We start from the raw sequence: 24,534 nt of genomic DNA, 5'->3' as shown, positions 1-24,534 counted from the left end.
TTTATTACACGGTCACAACCGTGCAGGATTCCCAAATCAAGCAAAGCGCATGCGTCCGCTCCGTGGACGACTCACCAATCAAAAAATAATACATGCTAGAGCCCACTCTCTCAACTGCGCCGAGTCAAAACGACAGTTTTCATTTTTGGGCATATTTATTATTACGTGAGGTACCAGTGAAATAAATGAAAAAATAAGTACATAAAGAAGTGGGCAAGAATTTTATTTACATTTAATTAGTTATACTCAAATTTATTGACACATTTTACAGTACTTTTTTTTGCAACTTTTTGCACCATTTTTTTATTTATTTGTTGTGTTCTACATATATGTCTGCACTGGAGGAGCTGCTTTTAATCTCATTGTACATGTGTATAGTGACAAAAAAGGCATTCATACTTTTATTTATTTGCGTATGTTTATTTAATTCTGTCCGAAATATTCCTCCATAGTTCTCGTCATTATTGTTCACATGTTCTACTATTCCAAAGCCTGCGGGACACACGTATACTTGGAAGGCTTTAGGACCCAGTAGCGTACGGGATTGAGGAACTAGTAGAGAGGAGGTGAGATTATTTCAGCTTTAGGAAAAAAAATATTCACGTCGAGTCAAGCTGTAAGCTGTTAAGTGAACGTGTGGACTGTACTTTAAGCAAATCAAACGCGCAGAGTGAAAAGAAAGAAAGCTCTGATCGTTTCTGTTAAATACCTTTTGCTGCCATGAAAGAAACCCATTTTAAGGACAACTTTTGGGTAAGTAAATAAATTGTTTTATAGCATTGAATAATCGATTACTGGAAGCAAATGTACATAACCGCAGCATTTTAGTTTCTGGCTTGAGTTTTGCTCTGGCTCTTCATTCAGCTCGTGTCCCGACAAGCCTCGGCTGCCGTCTTTTTCTGTCTTCGGACCTGTCAAGCTCTGCATTAAACTTTTTTTTGTTCTCCTTGCTGTTCGTTCCTGTCTGCCTAATTCAATCGGGCAGCTTTCGATGGGCTTCAGGTGAGGTGACAGAGGAGCGAGCTAGCCGGTTTGCGGTACTTGACACACTGGCTGCTTAAAGTTGAGCTCATCAGCAGATCTTCTCGTATTAACAGGTTAGTTGTCGCTTTCCGCGTGTCTGTGAAACGCTTGCCAGCAAGGATTTTTTTTCATACTATTCACAGCGTTAAGTTACCTTTTCTCACTCATGATTAGAATTTGGCAGAATTCCATTCGATGTTCTTATTGGATTACGTGACACAACAAATGTAACAATTAAAGGTTTCTAAATTGTTATTTATAACAGTAAGAAATATTTTATAAAATAGGTGCATTAAACAAATGCATTGACTATTTTGATTGTACGATAACATGAATATTGGATCATCGGAGCTTTTGATGCGGTCAGTGTGCCTCCGTCATTTTTAACAAATGTGCTAACATAAACTGTTATGTGTCAAAATGTGTGGTCTTATTATGATTTTTATTAAGCCTTTATAGCGGAAAAGGACCAGACAGAAATGTGATTGTCGTCCCGTCCAGGGATGGATGGGTCTTGTCTCACGGGCGGTGCAATTTGGATGAGCTCCGAAATAACGGCTAACGTGCAAAAGAAACAAATGAGAGCACGCTCGATTACGCAATCCGTGGATCCCACAATGAAATGCGTGCTTCCCCTAATGGTGCAATGAATTCAATTGCTTTATGATAACAATTATTATGAAAGTCATTCCAGTCATTCATTTCACTTAATGAAATCGCTTCAAAAGGCTTTGTATAAAATGTGCATTGGCCTTTCATTCAGGTCGTCTTCAAGTGCGCACTGCTGCTTGTATCACTGAACTTCCGCTAGTGAATGTATACAGTTCATAAATAACATTTTACAATTTTACAGTTTCATTTTTCTTAAAGTTTAACCTTGTTCAAAATGAAAGAATTGCTTCTTTTTTGCAATTCAACTTTTTGGGAACGTAAATGTATTTCTTATGTTTCTTTATCGATTCGATCGATTCAGTCACCCCGAACAACATCGTCACCGCAAGTGTGGAACTGTACATCTATTGCCCAGGATAAGCCATCCGCTTTTTGACACTACTTGTTCCAATGCAGGGTTTGTACCCTTTATCTTTCACAGTGCAGAATCCATTGTAGTGATCATCATAATGTCATATACTGTATACATATATATATATATATATAAATAGTATATAGACCTATACCAGATATTTGTCTGTGACCTCAGCACCTTATTGTAAGATGTGGGACAAGCTTTCTAACTGACCCTTAAGAGCCCTGGGAACCTTGGTTTGAAATACTTAATTAATCAATTGACTTTATTACCCCTAAACAAGAGGGAAAGAATGAACAAAGTTTATTGCTCTGAACAATAAAGATAATCAACTTAATAATAACTTTATTGCTCCTAACAATAATAAAAAAACAAAATGAATTAATCAAATAATGAAATCTATTGTCTCAAATTACTATTCATTAATGTATTAACTTTATGGTCCCAAACAATAATAAATGAATGAATGAATGTATTTATCTTAACGGTCCCAAACAGTAAAAAATGATGAATGAATGAATAAATGAAAAAGATAAAGAAAAATGAACAAATGAATGAAATTATTGGCCTGAATAATAATTCATTCATTCATTAATCATAGTAAGCTTGTATCTTTCCCACTCTCGCCTTCCATTGAATCTCTAATCTAATGTACTTGTATTTACATTTGCTTTCTTCAATTGATATGGAAACATAGCAACAGGCAAGCAAATTTGTGTTTTCTATTAATTAAGCTGAAGTACTTTAATATGATACAGTTTTGTTTACCATGGCGTCAGAGAGTGGTAACATGTTGCATGTTGGTCAGACATACAAGTAAGAATTTCACTGTACTCTGTATATGTGACAATACTACTTTATAACATTGCCCAGACAATAAAGACTATTCAATGAATCCACTTTGTTGTCCTGAACAATAATGAATGTACAGTATATTACTGTTCTGAAGAATGAATAGATGAATGGATAAATCACCTTCATTGTTTTTAGATTGAATCAATAAATGAATGAAATAACTTTATTAAAGCATAGTCTTTAGTATTTGGTGTTAAAGATATAGCCTAGAATAACAAAAGTAGTAAAACTTCATCTCTATGTCATCATTATGACGCTGTATGTAATTGGGATACTTTTAAAATATTTGTTATATTTATAACTCATTAAAATGACACATCCCTCCATTTTCTAAACCTGCTTTATCCTGAGCAGGGCGGTGCAAAAATGATGCACAGAATCTTGATTACACTTTGACAGAAGTCTCTTGAAGTTATTAATCAGAAAATCCAATATGAAAACATTAATACTCAATACTTTAACAAAAAAAAAACAGGAGGCCTAAGACATTCTGTAGCCGCTCTGTCAGGCAGAGGTACTGTCAAACCTGTTTATTTAAAGAAGGATAAGCCATATAAGAGCTACTCATTACCAAGAACTTTGAAGGAAGCCATTGCAATAATGAGTGTGTCCACGTGAGAAGAAGCTCGGCAAAAGTTTGAAAGCAGAGTTGGTTTTTGCTCTGACATGTAACATTCTGTACTGTCATTGTTAATGTGGTGTTTGCTGGTTTGGAACCGGGCATGGTGGCAAACTGCTGCAGCACTTTTACAGGAAACTCATTTCAGATACCTGCCTGGTCATTGTCTGTGTGGACTTGTGTATGTTCTCTTCATGTCTAGGTGGGTGTTTGTCTGGGTGCTCTTTTTTTTTTTCTCCCATATCCTAAAGATGTGTGTGTTAGATTAACTGGTGACTCTAAACTGAGTGTACGTGTGTGTGCTTTGTGGTGGACTGCAACCCATCCTGGGCCGGTCCTCAGTTTGAACATCTGTGACTCAAAGTGGATTGGACAGCTTGGAAAATGTTATTTCAATAAATCTCAACTTTTCATTAACACACTATTGTTATAGGTTTGATAAAAAGTGAAATACAGTTAAATATGCTTCACTCTAGACAGATTGCAGAAGGCTATCATCTAAACAAGGTAGGGCTGGGCGGTATATACAATCAAAATTCTATATCACTGTATTTTTCAAAATTATACCAGTTTCACGGTGTTTAACGGTATTTTGTTCCCCCATGCATGAATGGATGTTAACCACATTTTCCACTGCACTTACTGCTGTAGACGTGCTAAGAATAACCTATTTCACTGTCATGGGAACTGTACGTTGTACAAAAAAACATTTGAATGTGCCCACAAGTATTAATACAGGTTTGTATGGCCCCATAAAGTGATGCAATAATGAAGAGAAGGAATCACATTGCATTACAGTTGCAGTCAAAATATAGAACCATTTTATTGAACACATTTTGCAAACAACTTAAACTATAATTTTGACAACATATTTTCAACCATCCAAAAAGGCATTTAGACTTAGTATAATATTCAGAGGTGCTTGTCAAAAGTTGTATTGCACTGAACATGTCTTAGAAAAGGAATAAATAGTAAATATTTTTGTAAACCAACTACACTTTCTGTTAATGTTAACAATCTCATTAGCTATATGGATTGTAATGACATTGGTTGTCTCGATCCACCGCTTGCTTTTTTTGTCGCAGGCAATCCTCTAGCAAATGTGTCTACAAGTAACGTCTGACTTGAGTGTCCTCTAGCTTTTTCAGTTTTACCTGAGGATGTGGAGGGTGCCAATCTTGGTTCCATACATTCATGGTACACCAAAGCATGTTTGCAGCTAAGGTGGCGTAGCAAATTGCTCGTGTTGCTGCCTCCGGCGACAACTTTAGCTTGACAGCATTTGCAGTAAATAGTTGTTTGGTCCACATCCAACCTTTTAAAACCAAAATCTCCAGACAACAGATGCGGCTGCTTTATTCGGCAAAAGTTCTTCTGTGTCATCATGTTCAACTTTATCGTCTGCTACAGCTTCAGTTTTGGAATGTTCTCTGTCCGTTTTCACCACTCAATACCGCCACTAATGCATGTACAGTACTCCGTTGCATGCGTGTTTAGCGGTGTAGCAGTGAAAAAAGTCCCACCTTAAACAGTTTCCCACAGCACCACGTTTCAAACGTTGTTTAGGCTATTTAAACCGGTATTGCGATATAAGAAAAATCCATATCATAACAAAAATAAAAAACGTTTTTCAGTATGAACCGGTATACCTCCAAGAACTAAAACAATAGATAGATAGATCAGGTGACCCAAGATGGGGACATTTCATGGCTCAGCTCTGTTGTCTAGCACTTCTTATGGAAGTGGATGCATGGCAAAAATTCATTTGACTCTGACATATACTCAGTGAACGCTTTGTTAGGTTCACCCATCCACTACTGGGTATCATTTCATCAAGGAACAGATTCAACAAGATGCTCACAACATTCCTTACACATTTTAGTCCATGGTAGTTCCTGTAGATGTTTTGGCCATTCATTTATACTGCAAATGGCGCATTCCAAAGGTAACATACTAGATTGAGATCTGGGGACTGTTTACGACAAGTTGAAATCCCTGTCATGGTCATAGAACCAGCTTGAGATGATGATTTCTGGGTGGTATGGCATTACCTTGTTTGAAGCATTTATTTGACAGTGGTCCTAAAGGAACGCATATAGCGAGCGAGAAAGCTTAGATATGCTGTAATGCTCAATTTATATAAAGAGGCCTAATGTGTACCAAGAAAACATAAGTCTGTACTGCAGACTTAAGTCAGGGTGGATCCCTGGATTCATGCCGTTTACACCAAATCTCTGAATGTCATAGCAGTAAGTGAAATTGATTAGGCTGGGTAAGATTTTTCCAAATGTCAGTCAGTAATTATTGGCGGTCCCATGGCCACTGTAGTCTCCCCTTCCTTTTCTTAGCTGACAGGGTGGAACCTGGAATGGTGCTCTGCTTTTATATGCATCAGTTTCATTGTATTGTGTATTCAGAGATGCTCTTCTGCCCATGTGTGTTGTAAAGATCTGTTACTTTAGTATACAGTAGGTGGTCTTTCTGCTGTCTCAATTGTGTCTGGCCTTTATTATTTCTCTCAGTTTCTATATTACTGTCTGACATTTGTCAGCTTAACTCAGTGCATTGTGGCCCAGTATAATAACACCATATACTTTTGACTTGTATGTGTACTCCAGACAATTGATTGGTTATTAAGATCACAAGCTGTCAATTCAAACCACAATTGGATGGATTTGTACATCTTTAATTTTAAATGTTTCTTATTTCTTCATAAACTCAAGCCTCAAAATGGAAAGTTTTGAAATAACCATAGGTTTACATTACGGTCAGCACTCCGGCATTACCATTTCATATTGGTAATTGACATACAAAGAAAACACACCAGAAGTGAAGAGTTGTTGGGTCTCCTCGTTGCTGATGATTTAGCCATAGTGGCCGATTTAGAAGGTGAAGTACAGAGAAGAGTATGAAATTTGGCAGGAAGTCCTAAAACACAATGGACTGAGATGAAATGTCTGAAAGGCAGAATATCTGGTGTGCAGTAAAGGATGGGACGAACGAAGAAGAGTTGCAGACAGAAGAAATGAAGGACTGACACAAGTGAACCACGTCAATATTAGGGCTCCATGTACAAAGCAAAAGGTTGTTGTGAAAGAGCAATAAAGGATGGGGATAGAGTACTATGGATAAAATGGAAAGAAATGCAAAGAATGATAAGTGAGTGAAAATTGTCAAGGAAACTTAAGTGTAAATTGTATAAGACAGTAGTTTGACCAGTGTTGGTCAGACTATGGGTCTGAAACTGGGGCTATCAGAAGGAACAAGGAGAAGCTCCTCATGACAACAGGAATGCATATGCAGTAGTGGCTGCTGTTCAAGAGAAAGAAAAACACCTGAGGAAATCTGCAAAATGGTGGAGGTCCACGTGTATTTTGAAGGAAGTCATGAGATATAGGATATGATAATTTTGGTACATTGCCAACAGTAGAGAGACCATCATAAGTAGAAAAGAATGATAGCTCTTTATGGAAGGGATGAACAGAGTCTTAGGTGGAGAGATTTGGTGGGAAGAGATTGGAAGGTCCGAGTACATGGTATGCTGCAGACAGGAAAAATGGGGCTAGAGCAGGGGTCCCCAACTCCGGTCCTGGAGGGCCCCAGTAGCTGCAGGTTTTCAATCTAACCCTTTTGTTAATTAGTGACCTAGTTTTTTTCTGCTAATTAACCTCTTTTGGAATAATTTTAACTGACTTTGTTTTTTAAGAGTTGTTCCCCTGAATTCCTTCATCGTTCCTCTGAATTGCTCCAATTCTTTCCTTAAATGGCACCCAAACAGAAATGAAATGTGAAGTGAGAGAGCCAACAGAAGACCACCTAAGTAAGGGCCTGAAACTCCCACCAATTTCACTCCAACCAGTTGCTTAATTAGGCGCTGATTCTTGTTAATTAAACCCGTTCTTTAATTTCATGGCTTCTTGATTTCCCTCATTGTGCAATAGCATATATTTCTGAAATTGTTGATTTTCTCTTTTCTAAGAGCTCTAAAAGCTTTGTTAAAATGTTTTAAACATTCCAGAGACCTTCATCTTTCTTTATTTTCAGATATTGTATGATCAACACAGATTGCTGGCAATGTTTTGGCTCATTTTGTATCTCATTATTGTTTGACTGCTAATTAAGGAAAAAGAAACAATTAAGGGGCTTGAGTCTTCAAGAGCAAATCAAATAAAATTCATTCAAAATAAGTTATTTAGCAGCAAAAACAGGTCACTAATTAAGAAAAGGGTTAGAATGAAAACCTGCAGCTACTGGCGCCATCCAGGTCTAGATTTTGTGACCCCTGGGCTTGAGGATCCAGATGGCCAACCCCTAACAATTTTAAGTTACAGAAAAAGATTATTTGCTCTGCATATTGGCTTTAGGGTGAGAAGTTGTGTCAGACTACAGTAAGCAATAGACAGATTTGTCAATCTGCATCATTAAAAACGTTAAAAATTTTTGACGAGAAATCGCCATTCAGTCCAATAAAGCTCATTAGTCCTATTCACCTAATTTGTTTTCAGATTAACATCAAGTCTAGTCTTGAAGATTGCTAGCACTATCCATATTCTCTACCACATTGCATGGTAAATTTTTCCATGTGTCCATGGTTCTTTGTGTGAAGAATATTGTTTGTGTGAGATCATCCCTAAACAAGTTTTCATCTGTTTCGGTGTGCTCTTGTTGAATAACTCAATTTAAAGCAACAGCTGGGATCCACTATACTCACTTCCTTTATCATTTTAAAAACATCTGTCATGTCGTCCCTTAAACTCCGTTTGCTTAAACCAAAGAAGGTTCAACTCCATCAATCCTCCTCATGCTTAGTACTTCAGGGAACATATTTAGTATAATCATTTTTTCTGGGCTCTTTCACAGTACTTCAAATGACTTTTGACTACTGTATTATATAATTTAAGGGTATCCTCCATTGACTTGTACAACACACATCGGGCTATACAATTTAGCATGCCATTAGCCTTTTTTGATGTAGATAGTGGTAAGTTCACTAAGACTACTAAATCAGCCTCATAAGGTAATTTCACACAACCTATTGTGTATTCAGTTCTGGTATTTTTACTTCCTATGTGTAATAATTTACAATTACAATACTTACAGTAACTAGCTGATTCTGGATTATCTCATATTCTATTTTTTTAATATGATCTCCAGACCTAACCATCTTTTCATCTTTGTATTTATGCATACTTAAAAGAACAGTGTACTTCAGTATCACCTTACTCAGAACATGTTTTATATCATAACTCATTGCTTCCTGTGTTTAAGCTAATTTCACACCTCTCTACATACTGCATCTTCATCTCCCACATCTTTTAGTTTGATCACAAGTCTCTCATGTAGGATCATATCAAAAACCTTTGTAAGTGCCCAGGAACACACATAGGCAACCCAGGCAGGATAGAGGAGGATTCATTGCTCAGCCAGGAAGCCATAATGGAAGGATGACCAGCATGCAGTCACTACCTGGCTGGGACACCTTATAATTCTCATCCTGGCTGGAATGTTGGAAGAAAGGATGGACTTATGAGAGCTGGAAGCCAGGAGCACTTCACCCCTCAAAATAATTCGGTAGCAGTGTCCCTCACAAGTAGTCCCAGTTTGGACACCTGCTGGGCTGCTTGGGAATTAGAGTCCAGAAGTGCAGTCCTTGGATGACGACAGAGTGAGCTGCTGGGGGGGAACCCCTTCGGTTTTTCTATGACCTGGAAGTACTTCCAGCAAGGCATGATATGCCCCCAGAATACTCCCAGGTCCAGCTTAAAAGGAGCCTGCTGCCATTCCTTAGGGAATCAGAACTGGGAGGCAGCAGGTGAAACTGGTTGAAGGAGAGAAGGTGAGAGAAAATGGAGAAAGAGAGAACAATCAAGTCTGTCTATTGGTTATTTTAATTGTATTATTTGAGCTGTGTGGATTAAAAATCCTTTATTTGTACCCAGAGTAGTGTTGGGTCTTGTGTGTCTGGGGTTTGGGGGCTCGGTGGCACCCCCTACTGTTTACAATTTGTAAAAATCAATATAAATAATATATTCTCTTCTCTAATCATAAGCTTTTGTTCTAGCATGCAAGAAATACCTGATCTCATCCATCTACTGTAAATCCATATTGGATATTTACTAATACACCTATCCTTTTATTCTTTTATGTTATAATTGCTTCCAATAATTTACTCAAAATGCATGTTATGCTTACTAGCCTGTAGTTACTTGGATCAACATTTTTATATAATGGGACAACATTTGTTAGCTTCTAATCTGAAAAATATCCATCAACGGTTTATAAATGTACTAACTAACCTCTTTAAGCACTCCATTAAAAATTGTATCTAGTCATAGTTAGTTGATCTTTGCCTTTTGCATCTTAGCAACACTTCTCTCTCTTAGTACCTGGCTAGTTGTCCATGTCTTGTATTTATAATGAAGATTAATTCAATGCAGAATTTAAAATATGTTTGTGTTTTATGAAGATTTTAGGTGTATCTTAGTTCTTTATAGTAGTTTGTTTAATTTGCTTTAGAACATTTGAATGTGAACCTGAAGCTTTCCTACTTCCACTTTTATTAAAACATGAGCTAAGCACTAAGACAGAGTGAGGGATGGAGAGTCATTTTTATGGCTTTAAAAGTTTCTAATCTTTCATTCTACGTTTCACTACTAATTTCAGTTTCAGTAGTTTCCAATTATTGGCTAACTACAAAGATTGCAATAGGCAAGCTTTTGAGGCAACTCAGACCTCTTCTTAAGGCAACATGTAATCTGAAGAAAGGGCCTGAGTTGCCTTGAAAGCTTGGCTATTGCAATCTTTTTAGTTAGCCAATAAAAGGTGTCATTTTCTTTGACTTCTCATTTCATTCATTCATAATGGCTAACACGGTACAACACCCTAGTACTACAGCAGTTACCACGCAAACCAATTTGATTGTTCTTGGGTGTCACTTTTACAATGTTAGCTCCTTGTTTATCTAGGTAGGGTCACTGATAACACTGAGCAAGGAAATACAGGAATCTGTAGTAATGGTGCCTGCTGACTCTCATTTAGCTAAAAGTACATTTTAGTTTTGATTGTGCTAATTTTTTCTCTCTTTTTTTTGGAATATGAACATTTTTTGTTTTGCCTTTAAATGTATTTATTTCACAATTCGGTGGTTTGATGACTTCTGAGCTCAGCGATGGTTTCATAAATGGTCTTTTGAGAAATCACCAGTGAGCTCTATTTTTGCTAGCTGGCACTATCTTGCTGTAACTTTATTATTTTATTATAAATACTTTTCCTATCTGACAGGTGGGGTGGCTGACCAGCTTTTGTCATCTTCCATTGCTTTTTCTTTAAATGTCTAACCTCAGTTAGACCAACCTCTCAGCTCCCGACTTTAATGTCACCTGCTGACACACTGGAAGAAGCTTTTCAGCCACAGCGCAGAACCATTTCTGGCCAAAACCACTTCTGGAGTGCACAATACTCAAAGGATGCTCAGCCTTCTGGAACTCCCTGTAACAGCCACAGGTACCCCATACCATCCCAAACCCCAGCTTTCCTCTATGGGGGGCAGCCAACCCACAGGTAGTTTGTCCTCCCCAATATAAATTAGGGTCACACAGACAACACAGAGGACTTCCACTTGTGTGGTCTCTGGCAGTCCAGGGATCTTAAAGGAGACCATCTAGGAAAAGCTTGGGTTGCTGCTGGAAGAGGTGTTGGCATGGCCAGAAAGGGGCGCTTCCACTATGATCTGAATGTGAGCCCAAATGCGCCAGTGCAGTGAATGGGACACTGTGCTGTAAATATGTTACCGTCCTTCAGATGAGATGTAGAATCAAGGTCTTGACCCTATGTGGTCTTAAAAGATCCCTGGGCATCCTTTGTAAACAGCAGCATGTATCCCCGATGTACAGGCTTAGTTGCCCTCCATGGCTGCCTAGTCATCCCCTGTCTCTAAGTGGCTATCTCTCTCACCACTTCACCACCTAACAGCAAATGTGTGGTGAGCATACTAGCACCAAAAATTGCTGCCGTTGCATTATCAATTCACTTTGAAAAGCGCTTTGAGTAGTGAGAAAAGCGCTATATAAATGTAAAAAATTTTATTACCATCTTTCAGCCCCCCAAATAACTACTCCTGCTGCACTTACTAAGATATATGAACTGGCGACCCCCAGTGGTATTCCTACTTTTGCTTTGGCTCAGTGATGAGCGTCAGGATTGTGAGACTCTATTCTTTTCTTCCTAAGGTCCTGCCTCTGTTTTGTGTGGACCCCTTCGCTCTTTAATCTCAGTCTTGACTGAGCACCACACTAAAATCTGTCTTGTGTATCTGGTTGCAGTTTGAAAGTGGTTGGGTTTATTTCTTTTCTGCAAACCATGCCTTTTCTATCATTAAATCATTTTTAAACCACTTGCTTTATTGGTGAGAAAGAAAATATTTGTGAAAAGATACTTGGCTATATATGACGTTTACTTAATCTGTACAAGTCCTGACTTTGTGAGCTAATATTCAGGCATACACATTTTTTTCACTTGTTGAAATGTAATGTTCTTATTTCTCACATTTGACATATTTGTCAACATAATTTACACAAATTATGCTGCATTGATGGCTTGTCTTTAGCATTTAGTGTTATCATTGCCTGAGATGAAAAAGCGAGTCCAAACGAGCACAATTATAAAAAAAAAGGACTGGGATAAATAGAGGAATCCAAAATGGGTCAGAGCAAGAAAGGTGCAAGCAGTCTCACGAGTAAAACCAAAATGTTGACAAAAACCCGGGTCAAAAAGTGAAGAAGTGAAAGATCTTAACTGATGACAGGTATTCCTTTACCAAGATTTTTTGCAAATTTTAAATCTATTCAAAAGCTTGGGTGCAAGTCCCTGGGCTCTGCCATGTTCAATAAATTCAGTGCAGTTATGTGATGCATCATATGACTTGCGACAGGGGTAATGCTGCAGTCTATTTACCTCTGAATTCAGATGTCAGAGTGGGGAATGATGTCACACCTGGGTTGTGACAGTGTTCCAGTAAAGCATTTCGAAAATCAATACAGATGTCGCCAGGAAAACCTGTTATTCTTGCTCTTTTGGAATGCAGAGAACTACTGAACAAGCTGAAAGCAATGCATCATGCGAGTAGTTTGTGCATCCAAACACCATGCCAACATGTCCACAGGTAGAAGTTGGACGATGCTGTGTGCATGATTTAATGAAACACAAATAGACAGAAGTGCTAATAAACAGCATAACATTACAGCTTTCCCTTTATTCATTCTGTTGCTGTGTGGTGCAACCATCTTGGATTTTAAGGTCAGGGTTGGTGAGGCTCTTTTAGCTTTCTGAGCAGGAAATCTGACTTGTGAGGGCATTTCATTTAAAACTTCCTGCTTGGAATTTGGAAGTTTGGGATCCTGAGGTGGTTTGTCGTGTGGTGGGTGCAGCAATGCGATGTATCAGTGCATGTTCCCAACCTCTCTCCTCCAGTCTAAATGGAATACAGCTAAACATCTATAAACAATATGGCTGCTGCAAAGAAACAGGATCCCAAAAAAATGGAGACGATCAAGAAAGGAAACAAAAACAAATGGCACAGGAAACCAGAGAAGTTCTAGTAAAAAAAAAAAATTAAATAATACTAATTTGTATCATAACATTAAATGTAAGAAATTTAAAAAAAATAATGATACAAAACCAATACATCACAAGAGGTATATTGTAGGCATCAGTTGACTAATAATGGCAAAGATAAAAATGAAGATTCTGATAGTACTTTGCTGACTGGACTACTCTGCGTTAAATGGACATTTTGTTGTTAAAATGAATAAAGTTTTTGTGATTAATTTGTAATGTTGTCTCAGCACTAAAGTGCTCCCCGCCTATCGCGGAAGTTATGTTCTAGACTCATCAGCGATAGGTGAAAATCTGCAATATAGAAAGACCATATAAATAAACATTTTTTATAGTTTAAGCCTTAAAATACACACTTTAAACACATGTAAACTTATTAAAACACACTTTGTAAACACATATGATATGTGGATGTCGGGCTAAGGATATGAGTAACAATAATAATATACAGTAATAATAATAATTTAGCATACCGTCGATTCATTCAAGCCGTAATGGCGAGCGACGTCTGCGTAACGCTTTCCTTCCCATCTTAGAAGATGCAGGGCGCTTGGGAGCCATCGTAGGGCTTAACACAAAACGAAAAGTCCACAAAAAGTTTGCTCACAACAATCTGACCACAAACAAGCTACGCAATATGCAGAGAGCTGAGATGCATCGGAGACCCACGCTCACTGTTCTTGCGAGATTACACCACGTTAGCAGTAGCCAATCAGAGCCAAAGAGAATGAAAATCCCACTCTGATCGGCTGAGTCTCCCCTTTCAGTCAATAACGGGCCTTGTAAGAAGTCATCTGGGTACTTTAATGCAAAACTCTTTGTCTACCGTAGTGGCTGCTGAAAACTGTATGCTTTGTTATGAATTGGCTGCAAAATACACTACAGGTAAGATGTACTTATTGAATTTTTCCACAATATACTGGGGGTGAGATAGCTGAACCATGATATAGTGGGGGATCACTGTATTTTGGTTTTGGATTTTTTTTGAGAATGCCTTCATTTTGTGCTGCTTCTTCTTGGTTGCAGTCATTCTGTTTATTGTTGCTAGGCCTGTTGCTAGTCAGATAATATGGATGTCACGTGACACATTATGTCATCGTGTCCTACTTATTTAAGATGATAACATGCAAATTCAGACATCCTTGCTTTGGATTGAAGACACAACCTTTTTCCCCCATTAAGTATTTCTGTAATTAGAAGTCAGGGAAAGGTTATTTGTATTCAATTTTTGGATGACATTTTGTGTTTTTAGTATGCATTTTTTTTTGTATCCAACCACTGTCTGTTCAATGACAACTCTTGTCTCTCCCTTTCAAAACCATGTTTATCTCTCAGTCCATTTCCAGTCTTTTTCTAAACACATAACTTTCTGCAGAGCTTTGATCAGCATGCTTTGGGATGCCGATGAGTCAGCTGAAGAGTTGATGTTTTCTGCATTTTGTACATGGACGTTTGGTGATGGAGTCAGAAGTTTGCTATCAAATTAAGTTCAAATTCAGATTGTTCAAAACATTAAGAAAAGTTGAATTTAACATGGTGTCTGTTTGTGTGTTTCATTGGAAAATGAAAATTGTTTTTCACGAATTAAGGTTACAATTTTAGACTGTAAATTATCATTTATTGTGTTGTTTAGAACTCCTTAATGACTACATCCTAGCAAACATAAAAAACTTTAGAAGGAGAGGTTGTTCCGGACATCCACCCTGAATGACAATGATAACTAGTGTAGAAATTGTTTCATTTAATCAGGATTTTTCCATTTGGCTTTGTTTAGTCATGGACCTTGGCCTATTGATTTACAAAAACTAGCATGAGTAGGTTTTGAGATACATAATTTATTGAAATATACATGTATGCTCACATGAGAGCACATGCACACACAAACACATTTTCAAATTTAAAGAAATGTACTAAGTAATGATAGCTGACAAGGATGTCTGCTGTACCAGAGCTCAAGTTGAGTGATAAAGAGAAAGAAAGAAACAAGCAAACACACCCATAGCACAATAGCCCTGTGCCGATCAGTCCGTCTTTGCAGTTTGTTTATCACATTTTACCAAATGTGTTTAGTTGCAAATTAAATATTATTGAAGTTGTTCACATTACTCAGTGGTGCTCCAGTTCCCACCCACTGTCCAAAGACATGCAGGTTAGGTGAACTGGTGACACTAATTTGGCCCTGGAGTGTGTGTGTGTGTGTGTGTGTTCATCCTGTGATGGACTGGCATCCTCTCCAGAGTTTGTTCCTGCCTTGCGCTGTATGCTAGCTGGGATAGGCTTCAGAGCCCCTCACAACCCTGATCTGGATTAAGCGGTTGAGAAAATTACATGAAATGACTTTATTCAATTTCCTGTCCATTTTACTCTACATTCACTTATGTTCATAATAAATATATAATGTACTTGATTTTATATTATTGCATAGTACAATTGGTTGTATTGCTTTGTAAAATGTTCCATGTAAATTTTAGTTTAGTGACTCCAAGTAAGTCCTGAATGGACTGTTGTATACCTATTTCTTTATTTGTACACACACACACACACAGCACTAATATATATATATATATATATATATATATATATATATATATATAAAATTATATCTATTATAATTTAAAAAAAATCTCTGATGAGACAAGCCTTTTTGCAAGATGAGATGCGACTTTTTGGAAGATTTTTTGAAGTCCCGTGAGTTGAGAACTTGGCCTTAAGATTTTTTCAAGTCATGCCCACTTCTCAACCCTATACGACCACGCACACAGTACTCTCACCTCATTTGTGTGAATGCTTTTGACAGACACATTTTCTGCCCTCTCAGCTCTTTTATAAGTTTTAACGTTATGATCATGGAAAAGCAATGGAAAATAGAATTGAAAGAGTTAAACGATCGGACGTATTAGAAATTCTACAGCCAATAATGGATAGAAATCCATACGTCCAAAAGTATTGCACTTTACACTAAATTTACCTGCAAAACCCTCACGTGCATTTATTGGTTACTTAGTAAAATAAATTATTACCTCCTGATGATGCAGATCGTTTTGTCTGTGCTAAAATTCCAAACAGAGAAACCTATTCTGAATTATGGTACAAAGTCATTAAACACATGCCTCAATGACCTCATTTAAAAGGTTCAGTATGTTGGGACTCAAAAGAAAAAAAGTGTTTAAAGAAATTTCCTAAAGCTTTCATTAATTTAACAGATATGGCTAAGGTTGACTTTCCTGATTATCAACACAGAGATAATCGTCACGAACAACACACTAATAATGGAAAGAAAGTTGTTAAAATTGTGATGATCGATAATTCAATGATTGTACTGTATAACCGGTATTTGCTCAAACGATTAGATGGCCATATTAATGTTGAGTATTGTGCATTGGTTATGAGTATTATGCACATCTACAAGTATATTCATAAAGAGTACATGTGAATGTATCCAAAGAACAATCTCAGGACGAAGTTCAAACATATTTAGATACTCGGTTCATCAGTGTAATGGAAAGTGGTGGCATTTAATGGAATTGCCAATGCACAGTCGAAGTCATTCTGTTAAATTATTACCAATTCATTTACCAGGTCAGAATATGATTCAATTTAAAGAAAGTGAAGAAGCACAAGCTTTACAGGTAGCGAAAAAAAAGGCTTATTTTGAACTTAATAAAAATGACGTAAATGCAAAAGCATATACGTTTTCTTTCAATATATGACGTTTGACTTTGATTTTTTTACTATGAATAATTACTCGGTGTTACGTAAAATAGTTAGTTCTATAATGCACATGTAACAGTTCCCATTGTAGCTGCCGAAGTGTAAGGCAAGATCAAGAACAGGTAAAACGCATGCCGAAAGAAATCTCTCAGTCCAAAAGTTCATTTTTAAAATATTTAGTGAAAGTTAAAAACAGATAATCCACACAAGAATAAAAGAAAAAGCAGTTACACATGTAGAATAAAAGGCAAAAAAGGAAAAATGTATCTTCTCTAAACTTAGCTTTTCTTGAGAAACTTTAGCTATTTCTGTACTTAAAATGTATTTTCTCTAAACTTAGCTTTTCTTGAGAAACTTTAGCTATTTCTGTACTTAAAAGTTCTTTACTTCTTCTTTTCATACTTAAAGGTTCTTAATTTCTTCTTCTGTATGCCTTAAGTGTACGGTACAGTACTTAAATCAGCACTGTTTTCTTAGAGCTGTTTCACACACTCAGAAGGCCCGTAGGCCCACAGGCACGGTATAAAACCATATGCCTTCTACACCTTACACATGGCAAGGCTGTTCAGTAATTGAAGAATAATGTTTACTCAAAGCTGTTAGAAATGGCAAGAATGTACCAATACAATTCTACTTATGTAGGTTATAGGAACCTCCCATAGATTATGTATCGTCATCTAGTAAAATATTCATGAATCTTATAGAACTAGGAAAATGGCTCTTACACCCATGAAAATAACAATCTGTTTACATTGTACAACCTTTGACCCATACACGACTGTAAAGTGGCTGGACTTGGTGAGCGAAGCGAGCAGGGGGCAGAGCCCCCGAGTTTGTATAGCTTGACTAGCAAAAAGACAGAACAGCATGGCACCTTGCTGCATGTGCTGGACTTTTACACCAGATGTTGGGGATTGTATTGAATGATTTGTTTAGATTCCAATGCATAATCACCTTCCACTATCAAACAATAGAGAAACTTGTGAAAACAAGAATTTTACTTCAATGAGGTCTTTACAAAGTACATTCCCAAAACACATGACTGACAGTTGTAAGTGCTGGAGAACATTGCTCACAGATAAGAGTTCTTTTTATTTAAGAAACAAAACTTAGTAACAAAGCAAAATCCAATTAAATACAATTAACATAGCAAATGTATAGGATATACAGTAGCATAGGATAAAACAGCAAATAACGTAAAATGGTTCAAGTCATGTCTGGAAGTAATGAGACTGTGCCAAGTTCTGAAAACATTCTGGAAAAAAATCCTCATAAAGAGAATTACATTTTTTTACATCTAAGATAAAACTGAACATCACGTTCCCTGTGGAATGATAAAAGGAGGATTGAGTTTCTTATGTGGTCATGCAAGTCGTACGGTACAGGATATTACAACCGACATTCCATAGCACACTATTATCTCTTCTGGTATTACTCCAGATATTGCTGTTAAAGCATTAGGAGTCATTTTTTAACCCAAAGCTGTCTGAGAGACGTACAGATATTTTTTTCTAAAATAGTTTAAGTGTGTGACATTCCCAAAACATGTGACCTAATGATTCAGGTACCTGAAGACATCGCGGACAGGTGGGATCTTGCCTTAGTTACATTTTGGAGAGATTTAGACTGTATACAGTATGTTACTAAGCAATATGTTGTCGAATTACAATGTGGCACATATTGAACTATAATGTATTTTATAAATTAACGAATTCCTTCTATTTCTGAAATTTTAATTAAGAGAATTTTGACCCAGACATATTTTGGATAGTGTAGTCTAAGTCAAAAGTTATGTTTGTATTGTAATGTTTAAGCTTAGTTTTAGCCGTGTTTCATGCGTATTTAGTTGAATAAACTCCATTCTTTATCTAGAAATCTAATCGAATGATTTCATTGCAAGTTCTAACTCTGATTATCCAAAAGAGAGCCCTTTTGAAAAAACTAGTAAATACTACCCATGTCTTTATCACAGTTGGAAACTATAACTTACAGTAGATAGTGAGAGAAGTTTGATAAAGTTAGCCACCTTTCTATTAGCTAAAGTTCAACCTATTTCATTTTTCAGTGTTGATCTCCACCAAAGGTTGCCTCTTGGCAGATCCCTACCACTTTATGGCTACACCTTCTGGAACCTGTTTGGTCTGCTAAGTTCTTAAACAGCATTTTCTCAAATTTCATGTGCCCAACTTCCCTGTGTAGATCACACGCTTGTACAACAGCTGACAAAACAGATGATTTTAAGCTTTGCTCCAAGCTATTGCAGTAGCCAGTACACTTAAAAGAAAACATGTTTAAAAATGTTTTAAATTCCATGACAAACTCAAAAATTCACCAGTGGAGTTCCACCATCTTATAGGTCAGGTGGCCATTTTTTGATCTACCCACATATTTTTGTTTTTACCTACGTTGGTGTTTGAAGTCTCCCAATAGGATCTCAGATCACAGAGTAGTAACCACCATCTTTAAAAAGACCCATTTCCTTAATAGATATTTGGCATATTCTGCCCTCTGTGCAGCTGAAGTCATATTGAGGTACCCTTTTCAGCCTCCAGTGCAAACCTCAATTGAATGTCACATACTTAGAGTTAAGGGGTGTACCCCTGGCCTTGTGTGACAACTGATAGTAGGGATGAGGCTACGCCATTTGAGTTAACTTGTTCCAGAGTCAGAGGTGAGGCCACCTCTGTCTAGCAAGTATGTTTCAAGCTTCTGCTATGGAGGGATGTTGTTTGGGTGGTACTGGTTGCTGACATCTTAGAGAAGTGGCACCAGTGAATAATTAAGTAATTGTAAGAATAAATAATTAAAATCATACAAGCAATATCTTTTCACAACAAAAATTGAATATATTCAAATTTAAAATTGAAGTTCAATGAAACCATAACCATAATAATGCAGTAATAAAATAGAAGGCACAAAGATAAACAGTTAGGGCTCCAAGGGACACCCAATTTAATGTCCATAAGAAAAGTAAAGAAAATCAACCTTAACCATCTTTAAGTTAAATATGTTCCTTCAGACGGGGAGCTCCATCTGCTTCCAGAGCAGGTCCAGGAATGAATAAATACTCCACTTTAGGAGAAATGGAAACCATGTTATGTCAAATTTACATCTCAAAATAACTTGCAATGACATGTCACATTTAAGGACTACAGTGGCTGAAGTCTTCCTACTCATCAGTTTTTAGAGTTGTCACAGCAAGCAAATGCATCACAAGATCACTCCTGGTTTTTCACATGGGTTCCAGGATGCGCATTGCATCGTGTGGGTAGTGCAAGGTGAAGGTGATTTTGGCAGATAAAGAATGCTAGAATTTGAACAGAAACACTGTAAACAAACACCAAAGGTAACTTGGTCACAGGATGCCCTCTTCAAAACTTCACAGCATCTTGACAAATGAATTCAGTTCACTTCAATGTTCGATGCCATAAAGCCTTTACCCAACTCTGAGGTAGGCTATGGATTTCTGGGCAATTAAGATTGCTGGGTGGCTCACTAATGTCAAGAGTAGAATGAACACGACATTAGCTGTCCATTAAACTCAGCCTCCACTCTTCACTAGCACTATATGGATTCTCCAGGATGATTCTTAAAAACTGTATGGGTTTCCCCAACTACCACAGTCTCACTATACCAATCCAGGAATAGATTTTGTTCTCATTTGAGTTTCAGAGAAATTTTCAGGAACGGACGACGGATTACAATTTCCAATTTGATGAAATTTGTAAAAATGACTCAATTTGAGTGTTACCTTCCTGCCACACACTCTTCCTTCAATACTGATGTCGCACAACACGCCAGAAACGTACCAGTATGTGATGGTGGGATACTTTGACTCTCTTAAAGTCTCATAACAACATTTATTTGTAATATCATGTCTTCATACAAAGAATGTAGCTCATAGCGCTTTATAAGATATCAAAGGAAAAGTTTCAAGAAAAGAAAAGTAATAAGAATGGGAATGAATAAATAAGAGTGAATCAATACACACTTATGTAAAACAGATATACAAGTCATAGATAAAATAGAGTCCTTATTTATAGATTCATTTTCAAGTCTCAATACTGTAGTCAGATGACTGGGTGAAAACAGAATACATTTTTAAAAACTCTGTGGCAGATATAATGTAATTTATACTGTAAATGAATTGTGCTGCACACGGTAGAGCAGTAGATAGCTTTTCTGTGTCACCGTCCCCTGGGCATAATTCCCATAATAGTCACTGTCTGAGTAGACTTTTATCCTTTCTCCATGTAGTATGTGTGGGTTTTTCTCTCATTTTTCCCTTGTGCCCCTCAGTGGACTAGTCTACCCTTACCCAGAGCTTACACCTGGAATTGCAGAAACACAAATAGATGGACACACACTTTTCTGTTATGCTTCCTATTCAGAAATTGTAAATCTCGCCCTGTTAATGCTGTAAATCAGTTGCTCATCAAAGTCATGGCATAATACTTGACTTTCTTCTGTTTTTTTCTTCCTCTCTGGAGCTGCCAGTTTGATATTGCCAAGCTCTTGAATGCATGTTTGTTTTTCTTAACCTCCATGTTTGGCAAAGCTAATGATGATAAAGTATAGTGCTCCACAGTTAGATTTTAACATGCTGTCGTGTCTTTGTTGTTTTCTTTATCCAGGTAACACTACATCCTGGAAGCTTGACTTTTTATCATCTGCTGCTGGTGCCACAATTAATTTAATCATTTTATAATGTTACATATTTCAACTTTCCACATATAGTAGAAGAATTTCTGGTAAAAACACAATGCTCTGCTTAATTTAAAACTGGCACGTAAAAAGGAAAAAAGACATGAAGCAATTAAACTCATCTCTGATCTTTTAATTTGCATTTCCTGGTGAGGGTCGCAGTGGCAGGAGGCCAAGCAGGCCAACCCCGACTTCCCTGTCTCTAGCTACAGGTTCCAGCTCTTCTTGGGCAATTCCCAGGCATTCCCAAGCTAGCCAAGAGATATGATCCCTCCAGTGTGTCCTGGGTCTGCAACAGAGTCTCAGCTAAGTGGGACCGCCCTGGGGGAGAAACCACCTCAGCTGGCTCCTCTTGGTCTGGAGGAGCAGCGACTCTACTCAGAGGTTCACCCAGAAGCTTCTCACCCTGTCACAGAGTATTAACCCAGCCACCCTGTGAGGTGACCTCATTTCTGTCAGTTGTATTCAGCGTCTCATTCATTCAGTCATTCCCCACAACTCATTACCATAGGTGAGGACAGCGATGTAAATGACTGGTACATCAAGAACTTTTTTTTAGATTCGGCTCCCACTTCACCGCCATGGACTGGTACAATGCATACAGCTGCCGCCACTCCAATCTGCTTATCAATCTTATGTTCCTCTTTTCTGGTGAACAAGATCCCTCCAGTAAGGGCAGTTGTTCCCCTTGTCACCTGGAGAAAGTAATCCACTTTTTTCTGAGAAAAAACCATGACTTCAGATTTTGGGTTGGTGACCCTTGTCACAGCTGTTTCATGCTCAGCAGGAAATCGCTCGAGTGAGTGCTGAAGGTTACGTTCAGATGAGGCAGAAAAGGGCAACATCAACTGCACAATGCAGTTAAACTGATGTTTATATTTCATGCTAGTTTTATCAAATGTTCTTCATTCTGCTTTTTTAACAGCCATTTACTTTTCACCAGTTCTCAACTACAGATTTTGACATTAATGAGTGGTGGAGCAAAAATCTCTGAGTGGTTTAGCAAATGTGCTTCTTGATGTCACACTTCTCTACTTTTTCCTCTTTTGTCCTGTCATGTGATTTATTTAACTGAAACATAAGTTACTTCCTTTCTCTTTCTGTATTTGTGTTGGCATGTCCCAGGTTTATCTCTTGACTCTTGTGTTTTTCCTGTTTCAGACACTTCTGCATTACTGGCTTTATTTTAAATGTGCAGATCAAAGTAGAATCTGTTGTGTTAATCTAATTGTTAATTAGGTGTTGAGATAAGAAAATGCAGAAGTACTCCAGTTCAGCAGAAACATTTTCTATTTTGCTTCAGAATAACCTAAGTGTAATGTAGAAAGCTAAATATAGTATTACACTTTCTGTGAAAACATCTACAAAAGCACAAGTTCTTTGAATTATGTAACTTAAAGATTGCAGCAACCTTAATGTAAGCACAACTTAAATGTAGTGTTTTTTATATTTAACGTTTATCCTATTAGTAAATTACAATTATTGAGCTGCAGTTTTTTTCTGGCAATTACTGATGAAAAATTATTACAAGAACCTTCTGTAACACTTTAGTTTGGGTATTGCAAAAATGCATCTATTGCTAACTAACTGTAGTACTAGGGTGTTGTACCGTGTTAGCCATTATGAATGTAGAGAAAAGCCAAGCAAAATGACATCTTTTATTGGCTAACTAAAAGGATTACCATATGCAAGCTCTTGAGGCAACTCAGGCCCCTTCTTCAGGCAAGATGTAAGGGCCTGAATTGCCTCGTAAGAATAAAATAATTAAAATCATACAAGCAATATGTTTTCACAACAAAAATGGAATACTGTATATTCAAATTTAAAATTGAAGTTCAATGAAACCATAACCACAATAATGCAGCAATAAAGTAGAAGGCACAAAGATAAAGAGTTAGGGCTCCAAGGGACATCCTGTTTAATGTCCATAAGAAAAGTAAAGAAAATCATCCTCAACCATCTTTAATTTAAATATGTTCCTTCAGACGGGGAGCTCCATCTGCTTCCAGAGCAGGTCCAGGAATGAACAAAGCTGCCTCGAAAGCATGCATATTGCAATCCTTTTGGTAGTTAGCCAATAACAGGTGTCATTTTGCTTGGCTTTCCTCACTAACTGTAATGTAATAAGACCTTAACAAACACTTCTTTGGGTAATCATAACATGTACAAATCATCAGTAAATTGCTTATTAATTTCTGCAATGTGACCTACTAACAAAACTTGGCTTTGGAGTGGTCGGAGGAGGCTTGATGTTACAAAGTTGTGTATAAGACCTGTGAACCCTTCATATTAGCAAGTAATATTACCATCATGTCAATATGCCACACTGTGCACAGATGAATAGCCTGTCTTCTGTTTTATAAATGTTATGAAGACTAAAAATTCTTTGTTAAGCTCTTGCTACATAAGAGTAAGTGAGTAACAGGTGTAGTACCTAAAGTGTTACTGAACCTTCAGAGCCAGGGTACTCGCAGTCACGTTCACACACTGGAGCAGGTTAGCTAATCTAGCAGCAATGAGGTGAGCATAACATGAAGAAGCAGACCCCATGTTGATAGTGTCATGGCGTATAGCTGAACCAGATACTTAGGCAGTGCTGATTTACCCCCTTTGACAAACAATAAAATCCATTTCAAAGTTAAATACCATCTGTTATGCAGAACACAACTTAAAAAATCACAGCAAGACGCAGTAGTCAGTGCGGCTGCTTACATCTCCAAGTGATTGGCGTAAGATTTTAACTTGGTTGCTACATGTCTATGAGGATTTTCTCTTGGTTCATCAATTTTCTTCCCACATCCTACAAATATGCATGGTAGGTATATCACCAACTGTAAAGCAAAACTGTAGAAGTGCCTGTACGCAATTTGATAGACAGGAGCTGTCTAGGGTTCTTCTTGGCTTTGTGTCCAGTGCTCCTGAGGAGGGTTCAGGCCTCCTTCCACCCTAAAATTGAATCAAGTTGGCTTCAAAAATGTGAATG

General features: G+C 37.4%; 1 protein-coding gene across 1 annotated transcript in view; it reads left to right on the top strand.

Annotated features, from left to right (window-relative positions):
• Positions 1 to 533: 533 nt before the first annotated feature.
• The window catches only part of pstpip2 (proline-serine-threonine phosphatase interacting protein 2), a 175,388-nt gene continuing 151,387 nt past the window's right edge, over positions 534 to 24,534 (top strand). The window contains exon 1 of the mRNA XM_039750611.1: positions 534 to 753. Coding sequence (XP_039606545.1) covers positions 721 to 753 — 33 coding nt within the window. The 5' untranslated portion in view covers positions 534 to 720. The remainder of the gene's footprint in view (positions 754 to 24,534) is intronic.

This window comes from Polypterus senegalus, chromosome 4, assembly GCF_016835505.1.
Source record: "Polypterus senegalus isolate Bchr_013 chromosome 4, ASM1683550v1, whole genome shotgun sequence".
Lineage (NCBI taxonomy): Eukaryota > Metazoa > Chordata > Cladistia > Polypteriformes > Polypteridae > Polypterus > Polypterus senegalus.
Note: the sequence above shows the minus strand (reverse complement) of the source record. Positions and strands in the feature narration are given on the sequence as shown.